This window comes from Aspergillus flavus, chromosome 7 (genome assembly GCF_009017415.1).
Source record: "Aspergillus flavus chromosome 7, complete sequence".
In the NCBI taxonomy this organism is placed as follows: Eukaryota; Fungi; Ascomycota; class Eurotiomycetes; order Eurotiales; family Aspergillaceae; genus Aspergillus; species Aspergillus flavus.
This window is the reverse complement of record NC_092404.1, coordinates 1,539,912-1,556,612: the sequence shown is the minus strand read 5'-3', so window position 1 is coordinate 1,556,612 and position 16,701 is coordinate 1,539,912. Positions and strand designations below refer to the sequence as shown.

Sequence of the window (16,701 nt, the reverse complement as noted above, 5' to 3'; positions counted from 1 at the left end):
AAAAATAAAATAAAATAAAATAAAATAAAAATGTCGAACCAGAAAATGCTAGAGAAAAATAAAATCAAATGGTCATGTATTATTTATTTCTGTTATTATTACGCTGGTCAACACCCAACATTTAGAACAATTACTGCTGCCGTCCACTTGATTCGTGCCTCACTATCCGGGATCCGAGAGTTCGACCAGAGCCGAGTAATCGACATGTTTCCTGCTGGTATTTCAAGCATGTTTAAGTTTCCAATCATGTAGGATTTGGAACCGTTAACAGGCAAATCTGGTGTTCTACGGTTGAGATACTGTAAATCTCTGGCTCATCTACTAGACGATAAACTATCTTAAAGTCAAAAGAAATGGTCGAATCATTCGCTCTGGATCAGAAAACGGCAAAGTCGGCTAAGCGGTCACAACCAATTCCGAACATCGACCGGGGGAGGAAGACAGTTTGGCAGGCAGTAGCGCGGCAAGCAGAGGAAAAAGAAAGGATGAAAACACCATTCCGCCCTAGGTAGTTGGCGTCGGTTGGTCAATTTAATTTTCTTTTTTCTTTTTGGATTTTTCTTAAGGTCTTGTCAGAAGATGACGAAGGTGGTTGGAGGGAAGTTCGGGCGTGTACCGAACACAGTTGTCGGGGAGTACCATAATAGTATCCTTGCCGCATACGGCTACGTAAAAGATACTTGGCAGTAACTTGTCGTTACCGGTTTACAGGGTACCTCCAATTACCAACGCAAGCGGACAATCGGTTGGTTGGTCGTTCGAGCTAAGAGATTTATTTAGAACCAATAAAGAACCTAAGAATGAAATGGAAAGAGAGAGAGAAGAATGAAAATAAAATAGAAAAAAGGGAAAGGAAAAGAAAAGAGAGGGAAATCAAAGGAAAGAAAGAAAGGAAAACAGAATGATTGTAATAATTATATTTGTACACGCAATGTGTACTTATATTAATTATTGTAACCTAAAGTTACCTCCCCCCCCCCAAGTCCCGCCCTAAAAGTGTAGTCGATCATCCTTAACAATCGTCATTATCATCCTCTAGGATGTGATGATAAGCATAGGTCGACCAGCGCTAGATGAGGGGCGACGATAAGTGAATAGAGGGGCGGGCACCTAGACTTGCAGGATGATGGAGTCGGGTTGTGAAGAGAGGTTCGTTGGTGACAACGACCTAGTCTGCTTTCAGACATGGCTACGTAAATGGAAGACGAGTGCCTCAGGTGTGAGAGGTACTATTGGCTGGACAAGAAGAAGGGAAGATCGGGTAGTATGTACTTTGTATTGTAGGTACCATACATACATCATGATACGATACCACACGCCCTTCACTGTTCTGACGGACAATCAATTCCGATCGCGCTCTCATTCCTCTTGTATCGTTGGCTGCATTCAAGTGAAACAGTTGGGCCGGTGTCGGGCGCAGCGGGAAGGATTCAGGAATGCATTCCTCATCTGGATGGCATTTTCACAGGTTCAATTAAGCCCTCTCTGAGTGCGATATAGTCCCAAAATAAGGCGGAAGGTGGAATGGACCTTCCTGCACCCCTTCTCCGCAGTTGACAGTCCCGCCCAGCCCATCCAATGCTGGCGCTCAGTCCTCATGGCACATCCACCATCCCACATGAGCAGAACCTTATCAAAGTTATCATTGCTGCTGTGGAGTGATAGAGCCTGTTCCTTGAAGATGAACAATGGTTGTTTCCACCCGGCTCCGCTCGATGTGGGAATGTCATCAACCCTGGAGAAGCAGCATTTTTCTGAGTCAGGGTAGTATATATAGTGCCATCTGACATGCCATTCCTGCAGCACATATCATACAGATTCCTCTTCCCGCATATAATGCCATGATCTATTTGCATCTACATACATACAGTACTATAGGGAGTACACTTCCCAAGGCAACCTGCCTCATATGCACTCCTTCGTCGCCACTATCATACCACCTCCGACATCGTAGACAGTCAGCCCGCAGATGATATGTCTGCGTGTCACAGCGGGAAGCAACGGAGGTACATTTTGGACCTATATTCTTACGATAAGCGTATATTCCTATCGGTTATTGCAGGTATAGATATATCGCTTGCTATTAATATCCACTGCCCATTGGCAATCAATTCATACAGAGGTTCATTCATGTTTCAGTGTGAATTTAGTTGGGTTCATCTAGATCGTTCCCATTGTATTGTACGTACATGGCTTCGAGTCTAAACTATTTATATAACATAGATCTCAGGGCAAGATACAAAAGAGAGTACGAGTAGCGAAACTTAAGACTGTCCATTCACACCACTGACGATCGCAGGTTCTAGGCACTAGCAATGGCGCGAAAGCATTTGATAATACTTACATGTTTACACCACAGATACATCTACAAATCGATATCTACAAGGGATGCAGTTTCTCATTGGGGGTGATGTAAGCAGTAGGCATCAGACCTTCTAGACCTCACGACGGTACTTTTGACTAATACCCGACGGATAGCATGAGAAGATTTTTGGCTTGACAATGAAATGATGCCACGCACCTTGTTTCATATGCAACCTAGTGAGTGAATCAGATCAGTAGGATTATTAGTTTCTCCCCTAGTATCTACGAAGTAAGCCTGAGAACAAGAAAGGAATCGTATTTCCAAGGGGGTATTCCGTGGTTCAGACTGCCGTGTCATTGCCACCTCCCAATCAATCACGTATGATGAATCACATCGACAGATAATTGACACTATTATTAACTCTCTTAATATATCATTCGTCATTAATTAAGTGCGTAGTGTCGTTCGATGAAAAGTGGTGTGTCTAAAATTCCCTCACGATTAACAAATTTTATTATGTACTCATTTATCATTATTTTTTCCTGTTATAAAGGCTTTTTAACATTTTTGCCTTTCCTGCAGACGCCGTCGACCAGATTTGCAATATCAAAACAGATAGACGATGGGTCCTTGAGTTTTAGGCTTCACAAGAGAGTTAAGCGGCTATTCTCCACCAGGAGATTTTCGCTGGGAGCTTCTCCCGCTTCGATTGTGGACCTTGACCACTAGACAAAGATGGGATCGATTGCATGGTGATTGTTCCGACTATCTGATCTGACCACAAAAACTGAGCACGTACTTTGGGGACAGCATATGAAACGGTCGATCAAAACATCCCGTATATTTTTTTTTTGTTCTCTCTAAGCGATGATGAATAATTTCAATTTGTACAAAGTGAAGAATTCCGCCTCCCGGTATTTCGGGAAGAAGCGTTCCGTGAATTTGTCACAAATGTGGCAGAAAATCTAAAATAGAAAAGACGAGAAGGAAGAGTGGTTGAAAGATTGGCGATTAAATTCGCTCGTGGTCACGGCGCACCTCGGGCGAATGTTCAGAGTTATGGTTGGCAGACGGAGCATGCGGTGATACAGGATTTCAATCCCAAGGAAACGAGAAACACTATCGAATGACCATGTATTTCATCCCACGATTGAATTCAGTCGTTGGAGTAATTGGGGTTCAATTCGAAGTGTATCTTGTTACAAGTGATCCGTACCCTCGTCCACTATCTCCGGGTTGGTCCTCCGTACGGGGAGAAACTCAAGAGTCACCTCGCCCAACTTGCCACTTGTGAGATTTCCAAGGAATATCGGACTAGTCCCGTTGAGGGAAGGTCGTGGATTACCCTCTGCACCTCGCCCAATGTGGCGGTCCGATCACGGCAGTCTGCTCCACCTGAGGAGCCGATGGCCCGCTCATGGAAACTTCCACGGAGAACGACTGACCAGGCGGTGTGGAGTGATCGTATGCATGGGTAGGTTTCAGTAGTAGTAGTAGTAGGAATACGGAGAGAACTCCGTACAATTTACTACTGTGTATAGTTGAACTTGACTTCCCCAAGGGCCCTTGAAGATTCCACTATGGTGAATCAGGAAATAATCCTCTGGTTTATCGAAAGCTTGGCTATTGATTCTTCTCTGTTGGGCTGCCTTACTCGTCCTGGTGTCATAGCTTCTTTTCCCCTTATGTCATGGTGCTACTGTAGTATTGCATATTGGGGATAGCTTATACAGAGCCCTAAGATCATAAGGTATTCATTTCACCTTCTGGCCTCAGCCGAGGTTTGAACCGATTCCGAATATCGACTTTTCTACGACCAAACTTTGTTCCTCCTCGACTGACCGAGTCTGGTTTACTGACGATACCGTCTTCATGTGGAATACAGCGGTGATTGTAACACCATCAGACCGTTATTCCCATTGGACTCGTTTTCTCTACCCAGATAGCGAGTACATACTACAACACTGTACATACATGGCTCTATTGACAACACCACCGTCCGTCAATAAACTTAACTAGCCAACCGCTACGTGGCAGGGAATGGCCAGTTTTCTCAGCCCAGTAAAAAAACATCAGTGGCTGGTCCAAACAAAACATAGTTAACGAGATGTACGAGGTACCTAGTACGGTAGTACCTCCCAACTAGGTCACTAATTAACGAAGCTAAACGAGACTAACCATCATACCTACTGAAAATCCGCCCCTCACCCCTAAGGAAAAACTACTGCAAGTTTCGCTTGCAGATCGTCCACTTTACTAGTCCCCCGTGACCATTCTTATTTTTCTTCATTCCGCCGAATCCGGGACACGGGCATTCTCGGGTTCCAGGGCTGGCTGGTTTTCAGGGTTTTTTCCTCCCTCGGCACTTTTACCACTTTTACCCATGAAGGGTGGTTTTTCCGGTGCAGACCGGAGTAAAGCCGAACAAGAAGTGGGAAAGTCTGGATCGGCTCCGTTTCATCTCGCGCGGTGAGCGAGCCAATGACATCCGGTCTGAAGTTATCCGCCGCTTTACGAGAAACGCCACAAGCGGTCTCTCTTTTCCTTCAGGGGTGTACTTACTGTACTCTGTACAAAGTGTGTTGGTACACAGTACGGAATACAAGCGATCTGGACTGCAAGATGACATAAGTGGATGTTTGATAATTGAGAGAATTGAGTTCCTGAGGTCGGTCAACATAACGCCAATCTATACCGAGTAAATTTTCTTTTTGAACACCACGAAGTACACTAGAACTCGCAACGTAGCATCCATTACATTTAGTTTACCTTTTCCTATTTCTTTACACCAGAATCCCGGGACAGCTGGTCAACATTTTAGTCCGCCGGTGGCTTGACCGCATGATTCCTCTAACAGTGCCCGACGATGAAAAAGAATGAATAATGAAATTCCCAAATCTGACAAGATATCCGAACCCTTCGGTTGCCTCGCACGGTAGTTGAAATTTGACACAAACGGATAACCATGGATCCCGTGGAGATACTTTAGAAAATAGAATCTTTTTCTAGAAGGCGTCGACATCTACGTACTGTAGTCATGCGTCCTCAGCCACAATATAGAATAAGCCGATCATTGATCTATTACACTTTTGTGCTGGAGCTCTTGTAATCTTAAGCATAAATTGGTATCCTGGTCTTGGGTTTATTATGAGTTACGTACTCCGTAGTATCTCCATGGGGGATGTATTTTTATATATACAGTGAGTGATTTATATGAGGAGAGTTACATTGATCAACACCGGACACGAATCAATTATAATTGCATTGAGGGAATTCCGTACATGCATACATACATACATACCTCTCTATGCGTATATCCCTTTCCCCTGACTATACATAGCATACTCGACGATACCTAGATAATAACACAGATTTTATACATACTTATGAATAGAACCTCAGTCTCACTCGACACGAAGGAGAAAGAAACCCTAGATACTACGCAGTAAACAAAATACCAAGACCAAAAAAAAACCCGCACCTACAGCATCCTCTCGCCCGAGAAACAGGAACGCAGAACCAGAACCAAACCCGGCAAGCGGGTACTCACTCACTCGTATCCATTTACCGAACCGAAGAGTCCACGGCACACCCGCCAGTTGATTATGATTCTGATTCAGCATCCAGATCCAGATTCACCTTCCCCTTAGAGCTTAACCATAAACTCTCACTCAGGGGTAGTCGGTTTCATCTTCAACCTTCTTTTCCATGGAGCATATTTAAAATAGAAAATCATGTGGTGATATCGGCTCGGTTAGAACTCAGCCAAGCCCGATTGTGCAATGTTGCATATTGTACCTGCAGAATTGCGAGTGGAATCGGCTAGATGAGGAGTTTTTTTTGCTCGGGGAGGGGATGGATGGGTAAGCGGCTTTTCGAATGAGCCGTTGTGGGGACTTTGTGGATCTGGGAGTTGAGGATTGTGTTGAGGTTTGGGTTTGAGAGGGGGAGGGGATATGTTGGGTTGGGTTGTTCCTCTCTCTTTTTCTCTGTGTGTGTAGTGTAGGTGGAGGGTGTATTGTTTCTGTGTTTTAGTATTTGGGAGATTAATGAGTTGTGGGTTTAATATAGGCTTAAATGTGTTTGATAGATGGTTTGGTTTGAGTTGATTTATATATCTAGATTCGTACTATACTCTATAGCTAGTATGAATGTATGTAGACAGCGGACCAGTGGATCCAACAAAGTAAGTTTGTCAGTCATCTTGAGTTCTTCTAGAATGTCCATCCATCTCAAAGTATACAAAGTAGCACATACCCAGAATAGCATAGCTCTGTACTCCGTATCTCCCGTCGATAAGAGAACCCAGTAAAACAATGCATCCACAAATATGATATGCAAGGAATACCCAGCGAAAAATGACGCACGTCGTTCTTATCTGCAGGCGACAGGAAATCCAGATCTGATGGCTATGCAGTGTACCAGGTACCTCGGTGCAAAGTACAGGACCAGGAAGGGCTTGTGCGCAAGGCTAACGACGCGATGCAAGGACGCTTGCAGCTGGACGCGTGCCGCTGATAGGTGGCGACGAAACCTTCTTGCATCGGACTTATCCGCGGTGATGTAGCTGTATGTGTAGTGTACTTATGGACTGGACTGTGTAGGGAAGGACGTATGTGATCTCTCATGTGGATGGTGCTTTTGATGTACCGGTGGGCTTTTCTTGGTTATCGCTGTGAGGGTCTGTTTTTGTGGTGATGTCAGTGCAGTGATAGATTTGGAGCTTGAGGGTTTCAATGTGAGGCTGTTTATACTTATTCTTGAGTGGACTTGGGTAGAAGCTGTGCGTCATCTAGGTTTGCCGGTTGATTGAGTTGATGTTTGTAAGTTTGTCGAGGTGGGACAACTCGACAATTTCCGAATCCAGGTCATTTTGGAATTGCAGTTATTAATAGATGAAGACATGTTTGGTTCAGCTTTGTATATGGGCTCGAGAAGTAGTGTGAATGGGATAGTTTCAAACAATTATCCCATACTGACGAATTGATCGCAGTTATGTATATACGCTTGTCACTTAGTCTAGGACACTCACTCACCAAGAGCATGACTCGCATTGGCAAACGGTCTATTCGGTTCTTTCATCACTCCCCCAAGTACATGACGGGCACTCAGTCCATATCCCGAGTTCAGATTCGTGATAGTGTAGGCAACGGGATACATTCGAGAGATGTAAGGCGGTCGCTGTTCACCTGCAAGGTAGGATTTGATATTCAGGGAATGCCTCGGCTGAAATCTCGATCATTTCCTTAATTAGTACCTTGTGACATGTCGAATCTGGCGCCTCACTTCGTTACACCGTTTGGCTAACGATCTACCATCGTTTCAGCTTCAGGTTTGCCTGCGGACTAATATCATACATTGTGAGATGTCGGTGTGTATGAGGACAGAAGATACCGTCATTTTGATATGCTACATCCATACTATGCAAAGTTGACTGTGATAGGAAAGATCAGAAAGCGAAATTAGATCTATAGTTGTGTAAATGTACCCCCCAGGGCATGGCCTCAGCCCTGACTTCGGTCCAATTCTTCTTCGCCGCCATCGAACCCCACATCAACAACGACGGGCTCCTCCTCCTCCACGGGGTGGATGGCATGCTCCACATTGACCTTTGGACCCTTGAACCACTTGTGGGCATCTACCACCCACCAGATGGTTACCGCTAGCATCGGAGCGCCCCAGACAAGACACGTCCAATTCATCAGGTCTGGTGTCAGGTCATCCCCTGTCACACTGGGAAGGCACAGAATTGGCACCATCAGCAGCACAAAGAGCACACCCGTTGCTCCAATGTAGGGACCAAATGGCCCCAAGTGCCAGGGTCCCCGTCGGAAACGGTTTCCAACGAAGAACACCCGGATGCAAATAGGGATCGCAAAAGCAACGAACTGCGCAATGGCGCCAATAGAGAATAGAGCGCCGATCGCTACATCCCCGGCGAGGATCAAGAGGCACATAAGGATCCCGAGAATGGCATTTATGATGACAGCGTTCACGGGTGTTTTGGTGCGACTGTCTACCTTTTTCCAGATCCTTGATAAAGGAAAGCAGTCGTCGCGGGCATAGGCGTACGTGACTCGCGAGGCGGCTACCATGCATCCCTGGCCCATCGAGAACCCACAGATAATAGTTAAAGCGAGTATTCCCAGGGCGGCTTTTTGAGGCATCACCTGCAGCAAGTATGATGCCCAAGGCTGCCCGAGATCAGAGTCTATTATCGCCTCGATATCAAGGACGGTGTAAGCGACTACAAGCTGCAAGAACCAGCCCATCAAGCCCCCGACGCCCGAGGTCATCACGATGGCCCGCGGAGAGGCGATGTTTGCGTTGGAACATTCCTCGCTCAAATGGAACGGAGAATCGTACCCAGACATGGTCCAGATCACACCGACAAACGTCATGAGCACTGCAACCCCATCCGGAAAGTCGGTTAGATTGGTGATTGTCCCCCATACTTCCTTCGACGGGGTGAACTTGGGTTCATTCTTCGTCCCGGCCGGAATGGCAATGATGACAGCAATGAGCGCAAACATGTTGAACGTTGAGCCCCACGAGTTAAACTGCGCAACCCATTTCGTTGGCATGCTGCTGATTGCCGCGTGAAGGATCATGATAAGTGTGGTAAGGAGAAATGTTTGCCAGGAAGTAGGCACGTAGTCCGGGTTTTGTATCGACGCTGCAGCCAGGATCATCGCAGCCAGCGAAAAATCCACCGACGGTGCTGCTGTAATTTGTCCAATCCAGTTGGACCACCCGGTGATCCACGCCGCGAATGGTCCGTATCCCGGAGGTGCGAGTACTGCAGCAGCATAGTAGAGGCCGCCACTGGTGAAGTTAGTCTCAATAAAAGACAACCAAAACAAGCGCTTGGTGGACGCGAAAGAAAACGAAATGGACATACCTTGTTGGCATCGCCGAACACAGTTCAGCCATTGACATGGCAACACATTGGATGAACACCATGGCGATGATCCAACCCCAGACCATGCCTGCTGTGCCCGCATAGCCCATTCCTGGACGGATGTCAGCCTGTTAAAGTCCGCCCGGCATCAGGATAGCTACCATAGTATATTGTGCTTGCAAATGACGGGAGTAGTCCAAGCACAGCAAAGCTGACGCAGAATGTTGTCCATAACGAGAACTCTCGTTTGAACTCCTGCTTGTATCCCAGGGCTACAATAACCCTCTCATCCGCATCCATTGCATGGTCCGTATACGGCACGTCGCCATTTGGCAACACCGTGGTGACCGGGTCATGGTCCACATCGGCGTATACTGACCCCTTCGAGGTGGTCTTATCTAAAGGCGTCGACTTGCTCACGGAAGACATGGTGACGATGTCCTTCGCAATCGAGGATCGTTTTGGATCTTGATAATATTTCTAGACGGGCAGACAGCTATCTCTGCAGAGAGCGGATAATATAAACAACCAGTCATTCCAGGCTGACCACGGAATTGTCGCCGGGCCACCAAAAGTCTGTGACGCCGCCGTGACACAAATATAGCGTTTCAGTGGCACCCTCAACGGTGAACTGCCGGAGAGGGGGAAGAAAAAGGAATATATACGCGAATATGTCCCGGGCAGGGGTTGCGTATCGAAGTAGTTATATCAAGAGTAACCATGCACTCTGCACGGGGGGAAGCGTATCCACACCCCCTAGGATCGAAACCATGATGGTGAGACGCATTCTCTTTGGCGGATGATATCTCAACCGATAAAAGTAATCTGCGAATGACATGGAAGGTGAAGCTGGGAGGAACTTCCCAGGTGGGGGGTTACTGTTGCTTGGCATCTGGTCACACTCTCCTTTGTATGCAGTAGACCATTCATGTTGTAGCAACATCGGTCTACTCCGCTTGAATCGCACAGCTCTTCAAAGCTTGGCGGCATAGTCCATACTCAGCAGGGCAGTTCCAGGCGGCGCCAGTTCAAAAGAAGGTTGGTCACATAGCTTCGACCTGTCTTGCTCTAGTAAGGGGCCCAAGACACAAAAGCCGGGGTTTCTTATCAGCTCGGGTGGGTGGCGTCTCAACCGACGAATGTTCAACCTCTGATAAGAATGAGATCCAGAAGATAAAGGCATTACGGATGATTTTGATTCGACATGATAACAACCTGTTCATCAGATCAGTCTTTCTTTGTTGAAATATAATCTTACTTTGATAGTACTATTGAAGTAGGCTGGACCTGCCCTTATGGGAAACCCTGACCGTGGATGGATTTTGTCACCAGACAATCAACCATCAACCATCAACCATCATTAAGCATATATATCGTTCCCTATCTTTAGCAGGACGGGTTGGCTGTGGGCTGCCCCGACATGCCGGAAACGCACTGATCACCGAGGCACACTTGCAGTACCTAACAGAGGCATGAGAAACAAAGGAAGTGATAATTAAGGAGGCGTGTCTATGTGCTGTCACAATTCATCGCTGCTATTCTACACAGTACAGAACCGACTCCTTCCTCCACTATATAGCTGATAGGGAGCATATGCGCAAACATAAGAAATCCCTGCGAGTAGGATATGGTTGATGGATCGTACTTCGTAAGGAAAAGTTTAGAAGGGCTACATGATTGTTAGCATGCCACGTCGCGAATCGGCATTCCTAGGTGAAGGAAACGGGTACATACGTTGTCCTCGGGGGCAATGGTGCGGTCGAAGTACTGGTCGAAGAAAGGAAGCTGACGCAGGATATCGTTGCGGACACGGGGAACTTCACCGAAGAAGAAGAGAGCGAAGACACCAGCGCTGGCGCCGAAAGTGGCGGCAATCTGGGCACTGTGATGGCAACGCAGTCAGTACGAGGAATAATGAAGGTGGGGAAATATGAATGAGAGTATAAAACAGGTGGTACTCACTACTTGGTGGCAGCGCCAACGGTCACACCGTGGAAGTTAAGAGGAGTAGTGTACCTGGAGACCATCAAGGATTCGAATTAGCAGGCGTCCCTCATCCCTCCGGTTGTGTATTCAACGATCTCATTGGGCTTCTCTGTTCGCCGGCTATGTAGGTCTCAACCCTGGCGACACGGCGTGGGCTGCCTTTGCTGGCCGCACACCCAGGGTTGAAGATTGATCAAAAGACCGTTTCCAAGATCAAGTCAAGCAAGCCCAGGGCACAGGTACAGCCCATGTGGACATTGTGATACGATACTGTCCATTGGAAGTTCGGGGATCTCACTTGGGAGCGAAAGGAGAGCGGTAGGCACCAGCAGTCTGGGCCGCAGCACGGCGAAGGGTCTGAGAGAACTATAGCGACAAAAATTGTTAGCAATTGGTGAGTTTCATAAAGTTTCTCTGCTGAAAGCCGGTCTATGGTGCGATTGAACATCACACTTATAACCCGAGTCCTCGGAGAGTGAACGGGCTTTTAACCCGATTAAAACGTAAAAATTTCAGAGTGGGATACACATACCATCTTGTCTATAAACTTAGAAGTAGGACCTAAGCAAGAACCGTTCTAAAAAAGCGATGATTGACAGCAGCAACTGAGATTCAAGGCAGTCGTAGAAAACCGGGAGACTCCGCGACGTTCACAATGCTTGCGGCAACCTGATAGCCAATCACCATCCGCCAATTGACCATCACGTGAAACAAATGGGCTGTCGAATCAGAGCCTCGCTTTTACATTCAAGGTCAACGCGGTTAGTAGTTCGAGCAACTTGTATAGTATGAGATTCTGGAATATCAGATTTGGTCACTATTAAGTAAATGTAAAGACTTCCAAGATAATTATAATCCTAAGCTGTTCCAGTCATCTTCTTTCCCTTTTTGTCGCCTATCAAGGCTACCAGGTGGCATCAGGACATTGCTTTTAAAACTGTACCCTAACTAAGGCTTCATCACCTTTCTCCCACTGGCAATATAAAGTGATTGCTTTTTGTAATCTGTATAGGTACTAATAAGGCACTCGCGTGTCTGATACAAATTATGGAGGAGCTTGCCGACAGCACAACACTCGCCCGAACGCCGCTTGAACCAGGAGATCAATGTAAAAATGGAACGAGATATATGAAGGGCATCATCAATACCAAGATATAGAACACAGTTAAAACCTTACAAATCCAATAAAAAACCAGGTGAAATCAACGCGAGCGAATTGAAGGATGGAGGGAGGGAGGGAAAGGTCATGAGGGAAAAGAGGTAAAAATGAATATAATAACTGTACAAATGATTCTTCCGGGATCATCGACCGTCGACTAATCAACCTTTCCAGTTGAGCCGCCGTTCAACAGACCTTCTTTCCCATCAAGGTGAAAGAAACCATTGTTGCCGTTAGTGACACCAAGAATGCCACCGCGGCCGGCACGCCGGCCTCTGGCTCGTGCCAACCACGTCGCGCCAACAACCGAGAAGATCAGGATGAGCACAAAGAGTATGGGGTGGTTGACGATGAAGGACCGAGCGGAAAAAAAGACAGACTCAAAGGTGCCAACAGTGGACTTCGGTGTCAACTTAGGGGAGTTGGCGATCACAAGAGGAATAGTTTCGAGAATAGAAGTACGCGAGGCCAGGATGGGAGACCCGCTCGAAGATGAGTCCCAGTACCGTCGGTTCTGGTCGGATTAGTATGAATATCAAAACAATCGTCTTCTTCCCCAAAGGAGGGCACTCACATCGTGATCGTTGATGATGACTCGTTCCCCATTTGCCACATCAATACCATACGTATTTCTCAACCACCGTTCCCAGAAATCGCCGTCAACCCACGCGAAGCCGACTTGTTTCTTGTCATCTTCACGTATAGTGATGCGCATGTTTTTGGCAGCTCGCAATGCGCGCTGGTCGTTACGGTCATCAGCCTCCTCAATGCGGAGCTGTTTGGCATCTCGAAGTTCTGCCCGTTCCAATTGGAACAACTGAACCTGCTTGTCCATCCATTCAAGAGCCGCGCTCTTCAGCTCCCTCTTTGACTGCAAGAATTCGTCCGAGCGTCCCCGGCTCAAGATTCCGAGAACCACATACCTGCCATCCATGATTTCCCGAGCATTGGAGGCTGTGAGCTCGGGGACTATGGGTAGCCACACAGTGCGCATCCATCCCAAGATCTGTCGGAAGTCTCGCATATCCTTGGGAGCAATCGGAGTATAGTAGTTGGCTCGACCGTCTCGGACAACAAGAAGGCGGGGCCATGTTGAAATCTTGAACCGTTCAGCCAAGGCTGCGCTGTTCGTTTTCACAATTCGTCCATGGCCGATTAAGCTAAGAGTTAGGCGCTCCAGAGCCTCAAAATCCTCCGATGTCGTAGCGTGGTCGTAGAAGTACAAGAAAATGACTTCTTCCTTCTCCTCCAGCTCCTTGAAGGAAGTGGCGTCGACGTCCTGAACACCCAAGCCAACGTCAACTGCCTTTTTGGCATAGTTGACTAGATCGCCTAGACCCCGAAGACCGTTGTATTCGACCCTCTCACCACCGCGGAAGAAATACATAGTGGGAAAGGCCGATACATGGGCATCTTTGCAAAGTCTGGGCTCAGCGTCGCAGTTTACTTCTCCGATGTTGAGAACGTTTTGCATTTCCCTGGCCATTTGCGCCCAGTTAGGGGCAAGTGCCTGGCAATGATGACACCATGGGGCATAAAACTTAATGAACCAGGGATCCTGTGTGGTCGTAACAAGTTTCTGGAAGCTCTCGGCGGTGAGGGGAACAGAGATTCCTTGAGGGTTTGCTGGACCCCCTTTCGGTTTCGTTTTGCTCTTCAACGTGGAGGCTTTCTCGGAAGATGCATCCTCGGCGGAAACCTGCTCATTGTGCTTTTCACCAGCCTTGGCGCCTGCCTCGGGGTCCTTGTCTTTAGCAGCAGGGACCTCTGGTTCAGCCTTCGTATCCACGCCCTTGGCGCCGGGCTTCGGTAAGTTGACCCCCTTCGCAGGACGAGACCCAGGCTTGATCGATTCAAGTTTGTCTTCAACGTACTCGCTCAGCCCCTCCATTGATTTCTTTCCCGTGAACTCCTCTACTTTTTCACCATTGTGATACAGCGAGAATTGCGGGAAGTACTTGACATCCAATTTCTTGCAAAAGTCGCCATAGGCCTGGCAGTTCAGCGATGCGAAATGGAAATTGTAGAAGCCATGGAAGGAGTTGAGAGACTTAGTATCGGATGGTTTCGAAGAGGAAGAGGCCAAAGGATCCGAAGTCTACCGTTTGTTAGCGGGCTTGAATGAGCACACTTCCTAATGGACGAAGCCATAGAACTTACATAGTAATATTCATAGAGCGTCTGCCAGGTAGGAGCGATCTTTTGGCAATGCGGGCAGGCAGGAGAGAATTGCTTAATAAACCTAGTAGATGTTAGAGTCGACATCTAGACACCGAAATGATAGAGAGTTCTGACCAGTAGCCGTCCTTGATGGTTTCCTCGAAGTTATCAGGTGTCAAGTCTTTCATAGGAGGCACTTCAACGCCGTTGAAGGTAGTAGACAGGGTACCCGGGTCGACGGGATCGTCGGCTCTCTTCACAAGTCGACCATCTCTGGATTCAAGGACCTTGTCGGAAGGGGAAGCGAGGGTGGGGATAGAGAATAAAGAGAGAAGCGAACACGCCAGCAAGGATGCCCTCATACTGACTGTAAGTCAAGGTCTAGGACCCTGATGCGTTGTCTTTGAGGAAAGTGAACGTAAGAACAAAGGGCGATTGCCAAAGAAATTACGGGTGGCACATGAAGACCTAGAACGAGTGTCGAAATGCGGCTCGGTGGCCACAGCAAGTTGGAACAACCACCGCAGAGAAACCGGCTCTAAAACCAAAGCAGGCGATTATATTTAAACCTGAAGAGAAATCTGCGGACAAATCCGCAGGTCCTCAAGACGAAGGCTGGTCTCGAATGCGGGTTGAGAATGGGTAAACCCCCTAAGCGCGGAGAGATCGATAAGTTTAGTTCCCTTCAGATGAAAGTGGCCGGAACGTCCTGGTGGAATCTCTGTTTCTCCGCCTCCCGACGGAACCTCAACTTCGCTCCCGAAGTCAATGACAACCTGAGATACTAAATTACATGGTCTGCCATTGGCCCTGATATCCTTCACCTTTTTGGGTCAATTCTTTCCCCTCTTCTTCTCATATACCCCCCCTATTACAATGAGGTCTACATTCCGGTTGCTGGCCAACGTCAAGCCGGCCCGGTACCTGGAGCCTTTCGCTCCCACCGGTATCACCGGCCTTGTCACTCATCCCAGTCCCCGCCCGACTTTGATCTATCTCTACACAACTACCCTGCAGAAGTTGAAGGCCTTCCCCGAGTCTTCCGTCTACCGCCAGTCTACCGAGGCTTTAACCCGCCACCGCCTGCAAATTGTCGAATCTACGAAACCTCCTGGCTATGAGGCTTGGTTGGAGCGCGTGAAGAAGGCTATTGGTACTGAACCTGAGCGGTTCGCCTCTCTCCTTCGCCCAGATGGCACGTACGCGGCAGTCATGCGCAGCGATGGAAGCGACAATCCTCGTGGTGAGGAGTGGGATGGAGAAGCCCTCGAGCCGACCAGTGAAGGCCCTGCCCGTACCCCAGAGGAAGAAGCTCGGTGGCACCAGGCTATCGAAGATTCGGTTAAGGCAGAGAACGAGTCTGATTTCCAAACTCATGCTATGAAGTGGGAGAACGAGCCCGCCTTGGAAGCAGAGCAGTACGTTCACACGTTGCACTTTCTTGGGAAGCAAAGCTAACAATTAACCCAAGGGTTGCCGAAATCGAGAACCAGATTGGAGCCGGCCTTATTGAGGAGGTCATCCAGGTCGCAGAGGGTGAGCTGAAGCTCGTTGACGAGATGTCCAAGTCCAAGGTGTAAGTTCTCAAATTCCGAGGAGTATGATCATGCAAGGAATTCGCTGACGTCCGACAAGTTGGGAGGAGCTAGAGGAACAGCCCGCCCCTGGCCAGTGGTCCTATTTTGAGCGCAAAGACTCTGCATAAAGGCTGACCCCGATGAATAAAAAGACTTGTTCATTTCTATGATCCTTAACCCCACTTGTATTTATTAGCCGATGCGTGTCAAATGGAAAGGAACGCTATCTTGTCGAAATTATATCCATTATTAGAAGGTTGATGTCTTTATGCTCTATACAGCTATCGAGTTCAAGGTTATCTAGGAAGTCTCCTGCGCAATAGACGAAGGTGGTTGATCGTTAAAACATTGGAAAATTGTAGACAATGTCAACGGCCACGCTGCTGTGTGTTTGTGGGCATAGCAATCATTTTAGCGGACGCTCAGAATGTTTAAATTTAAAGGATAGCAACTACTCCGTACATAGGGTAAATGGGAGAAGTAAAGTAGCATGAGTTTGAACTGGAAATCATCCATACATATCTTGCATGGAGCCTAGAATCGTAGGCGGTGAGGGCTCAGGTCGCTAGGCTAATGTAGATAGCTGGCGGGATTCCATCTCCTTGTGGACACA

General features: G+C 47.6%; 4 protein-coding genes across 4 annotated transcripts; 1 reads left to right on the top strand and 3 right to left on the bottom strand.

Moving 5' to 3' along the window:
• Positions 1-6,397: 6,397 nt before the first annotated feature.
• On the bottom strand, positions 6,398-9,772 carry F9C07_1858180 (amino acid permease-domain-containing protein). Its single transcript, XM_041294671.2, has 3 exons — positions 9,368-9,772; positions 9,207-9,318; positions 6,398-9,130 (listed from the first exon to the last, which is right to left on the bottom strand). The coding sequence occupies exons 1-3, from the start codon at positions 9,633-9,635 to the stop codon at positions 7,810-7,812; spliced, it is 1,701 nt and encodes a 566-aa protein (XP_041150288.1). The 5' UTR covers positions 9,636-9,772; the 3' UTR covers positions 6,398-7,809.
• An 872-nt stretch (positions 9,773-10,644) lies between these two features.
• Positions 10,645-11,233, bottom strand: F9C07_5730 (ubiquinol-cytochrome-c reductase complex subunit-domain-containing protein; the record flags this gene model as incomplete). The annotated part of the gene is made up of 4 exons (XM_071511385.1): positions 10,645-10,667; positions 10,810-10,875; positions 10,931-11,088; positions 11,169-11,233. 4 exons carry the CDS (start codon positions 11,231-11,233, stop codon positions 10,645-10,647), a joined length of 312 nt encoding a protein of 103 aa, XP_071366990.1.
• Positions 11,234-11,867: 634 nt separating this feature from the next.
• Positions 11,868-15,165, bottom strand: F9C07_2280894 (thioredoxin/protein disulfide isomerase). The gene is made up of 4 exons (XM_041294692.2): positions 14,647-15,165; positions 14,512-14,593; positions 12,926-14,449; positions 11,868-12,865 (listed from the first exon to the last, which is right to left on the bottom strand). Exons 1-4 carry the CDS (start codon positions 14,871-14,873, stop codon positions 12,509-12,511), a joined length of 2,190 nt encoding a protein of 729 aa, XP_041150286.1. The 5' UTR covers positions 14,874-15,165; the 3' UTR covers positions 11,868-12,508.
• F9C07_2280893 (putative NADH-ubiquinone oxidoreductase 299 kDa subunit) lies at positions 15,166-16,637 on the top strand. Its single transcript, XM_041294682.2, has 3 exons — positions 15,166-15,929; positions 15,983-16,087; positions 16,147-16,637. The coding sequence occupies exons 1-3, from the start codon at positions 15,388-15,390 to the stop codon at positions 16,214-16,216; spliced, it is 717 nt and encodes a 238-aa protein (XP_041150285.1). The 5' UTR covers positions 15,166-15,387; the 3' UTR covers positions 16,217-16,637.
• The last annotated feature ends 64 nt before the right edge of the window (positions 16,638-16,701 follow it).

Excerpts from the sequence above, each read along its gene's own strand:
- F9C07_1858180 (XM_041294671.2), bottom strand. The coding sequence starts at position 9,635 with ATGTCTTCCGTGAGCAAGTCGACGCCTTTAGATAAGACCACCTCGAAG. Across the intron at positions 9,319-9,367 it reads TGCAAGCACAATATACTATG|GAATGGGCTATGCGGGCACA; the intron begins GTAGCTATCCTG and ends ACATCCGTCCAG. Across the intron at positions 9,131-9,206 it reads TGTTCGGCGATGCCAACAAG|TGGCGGCCTCTACTATGCTG; the intron begins GTATGTCCATTT and ends TAACTTCACCAG.
- F9C07_2280894 (XM_041294692.2), bottom strand. The coding sequence starts at position 14,873 with ATGAGGGCATCCTTGCTGGCGTGTTCGCTTCTCTCTTTATTCTCTATC. Across the intron at positions 14,594-14,646 it reads ACCATCAAGGACGGCTACTG|GTTTATTAAGCAATTCTCTC; the intron begins GTCAGAACTCTC and ends AACATCTACTAG. Across the intron at positions 14,450-14,511 it reads CGCTCTATGAATATTACTAT|ACTTCGGATCCTTTGGCCTC; the intron begins GTAAGTTCTATG and ends AACAAACGGTAG.
- F9C07_2280893 (XM_041294682.2), top strand. The coding sequence starts at position 15,388 with ATGAGGTCTACATTCCGGTTGCTGGCCAACGTCAAGCCGGCCCGGTAC. Across the intron at positions 15,930-15,982 it reads CCCGCCTTGGAAGCAGAGCA|GGTTGCCGAAATCGAGAACC; the intron begins GTACGTTCACAC and ends AATTAACCCAAG. Across the intron at positions 16,088-16,146 it reads GAGATGTCCAAGTCCAAGGT|TTGGGAGGAGCTAGAGGAAC; the intron begins GTAAGTTCTCAA and ends ACGTCCGACAAG.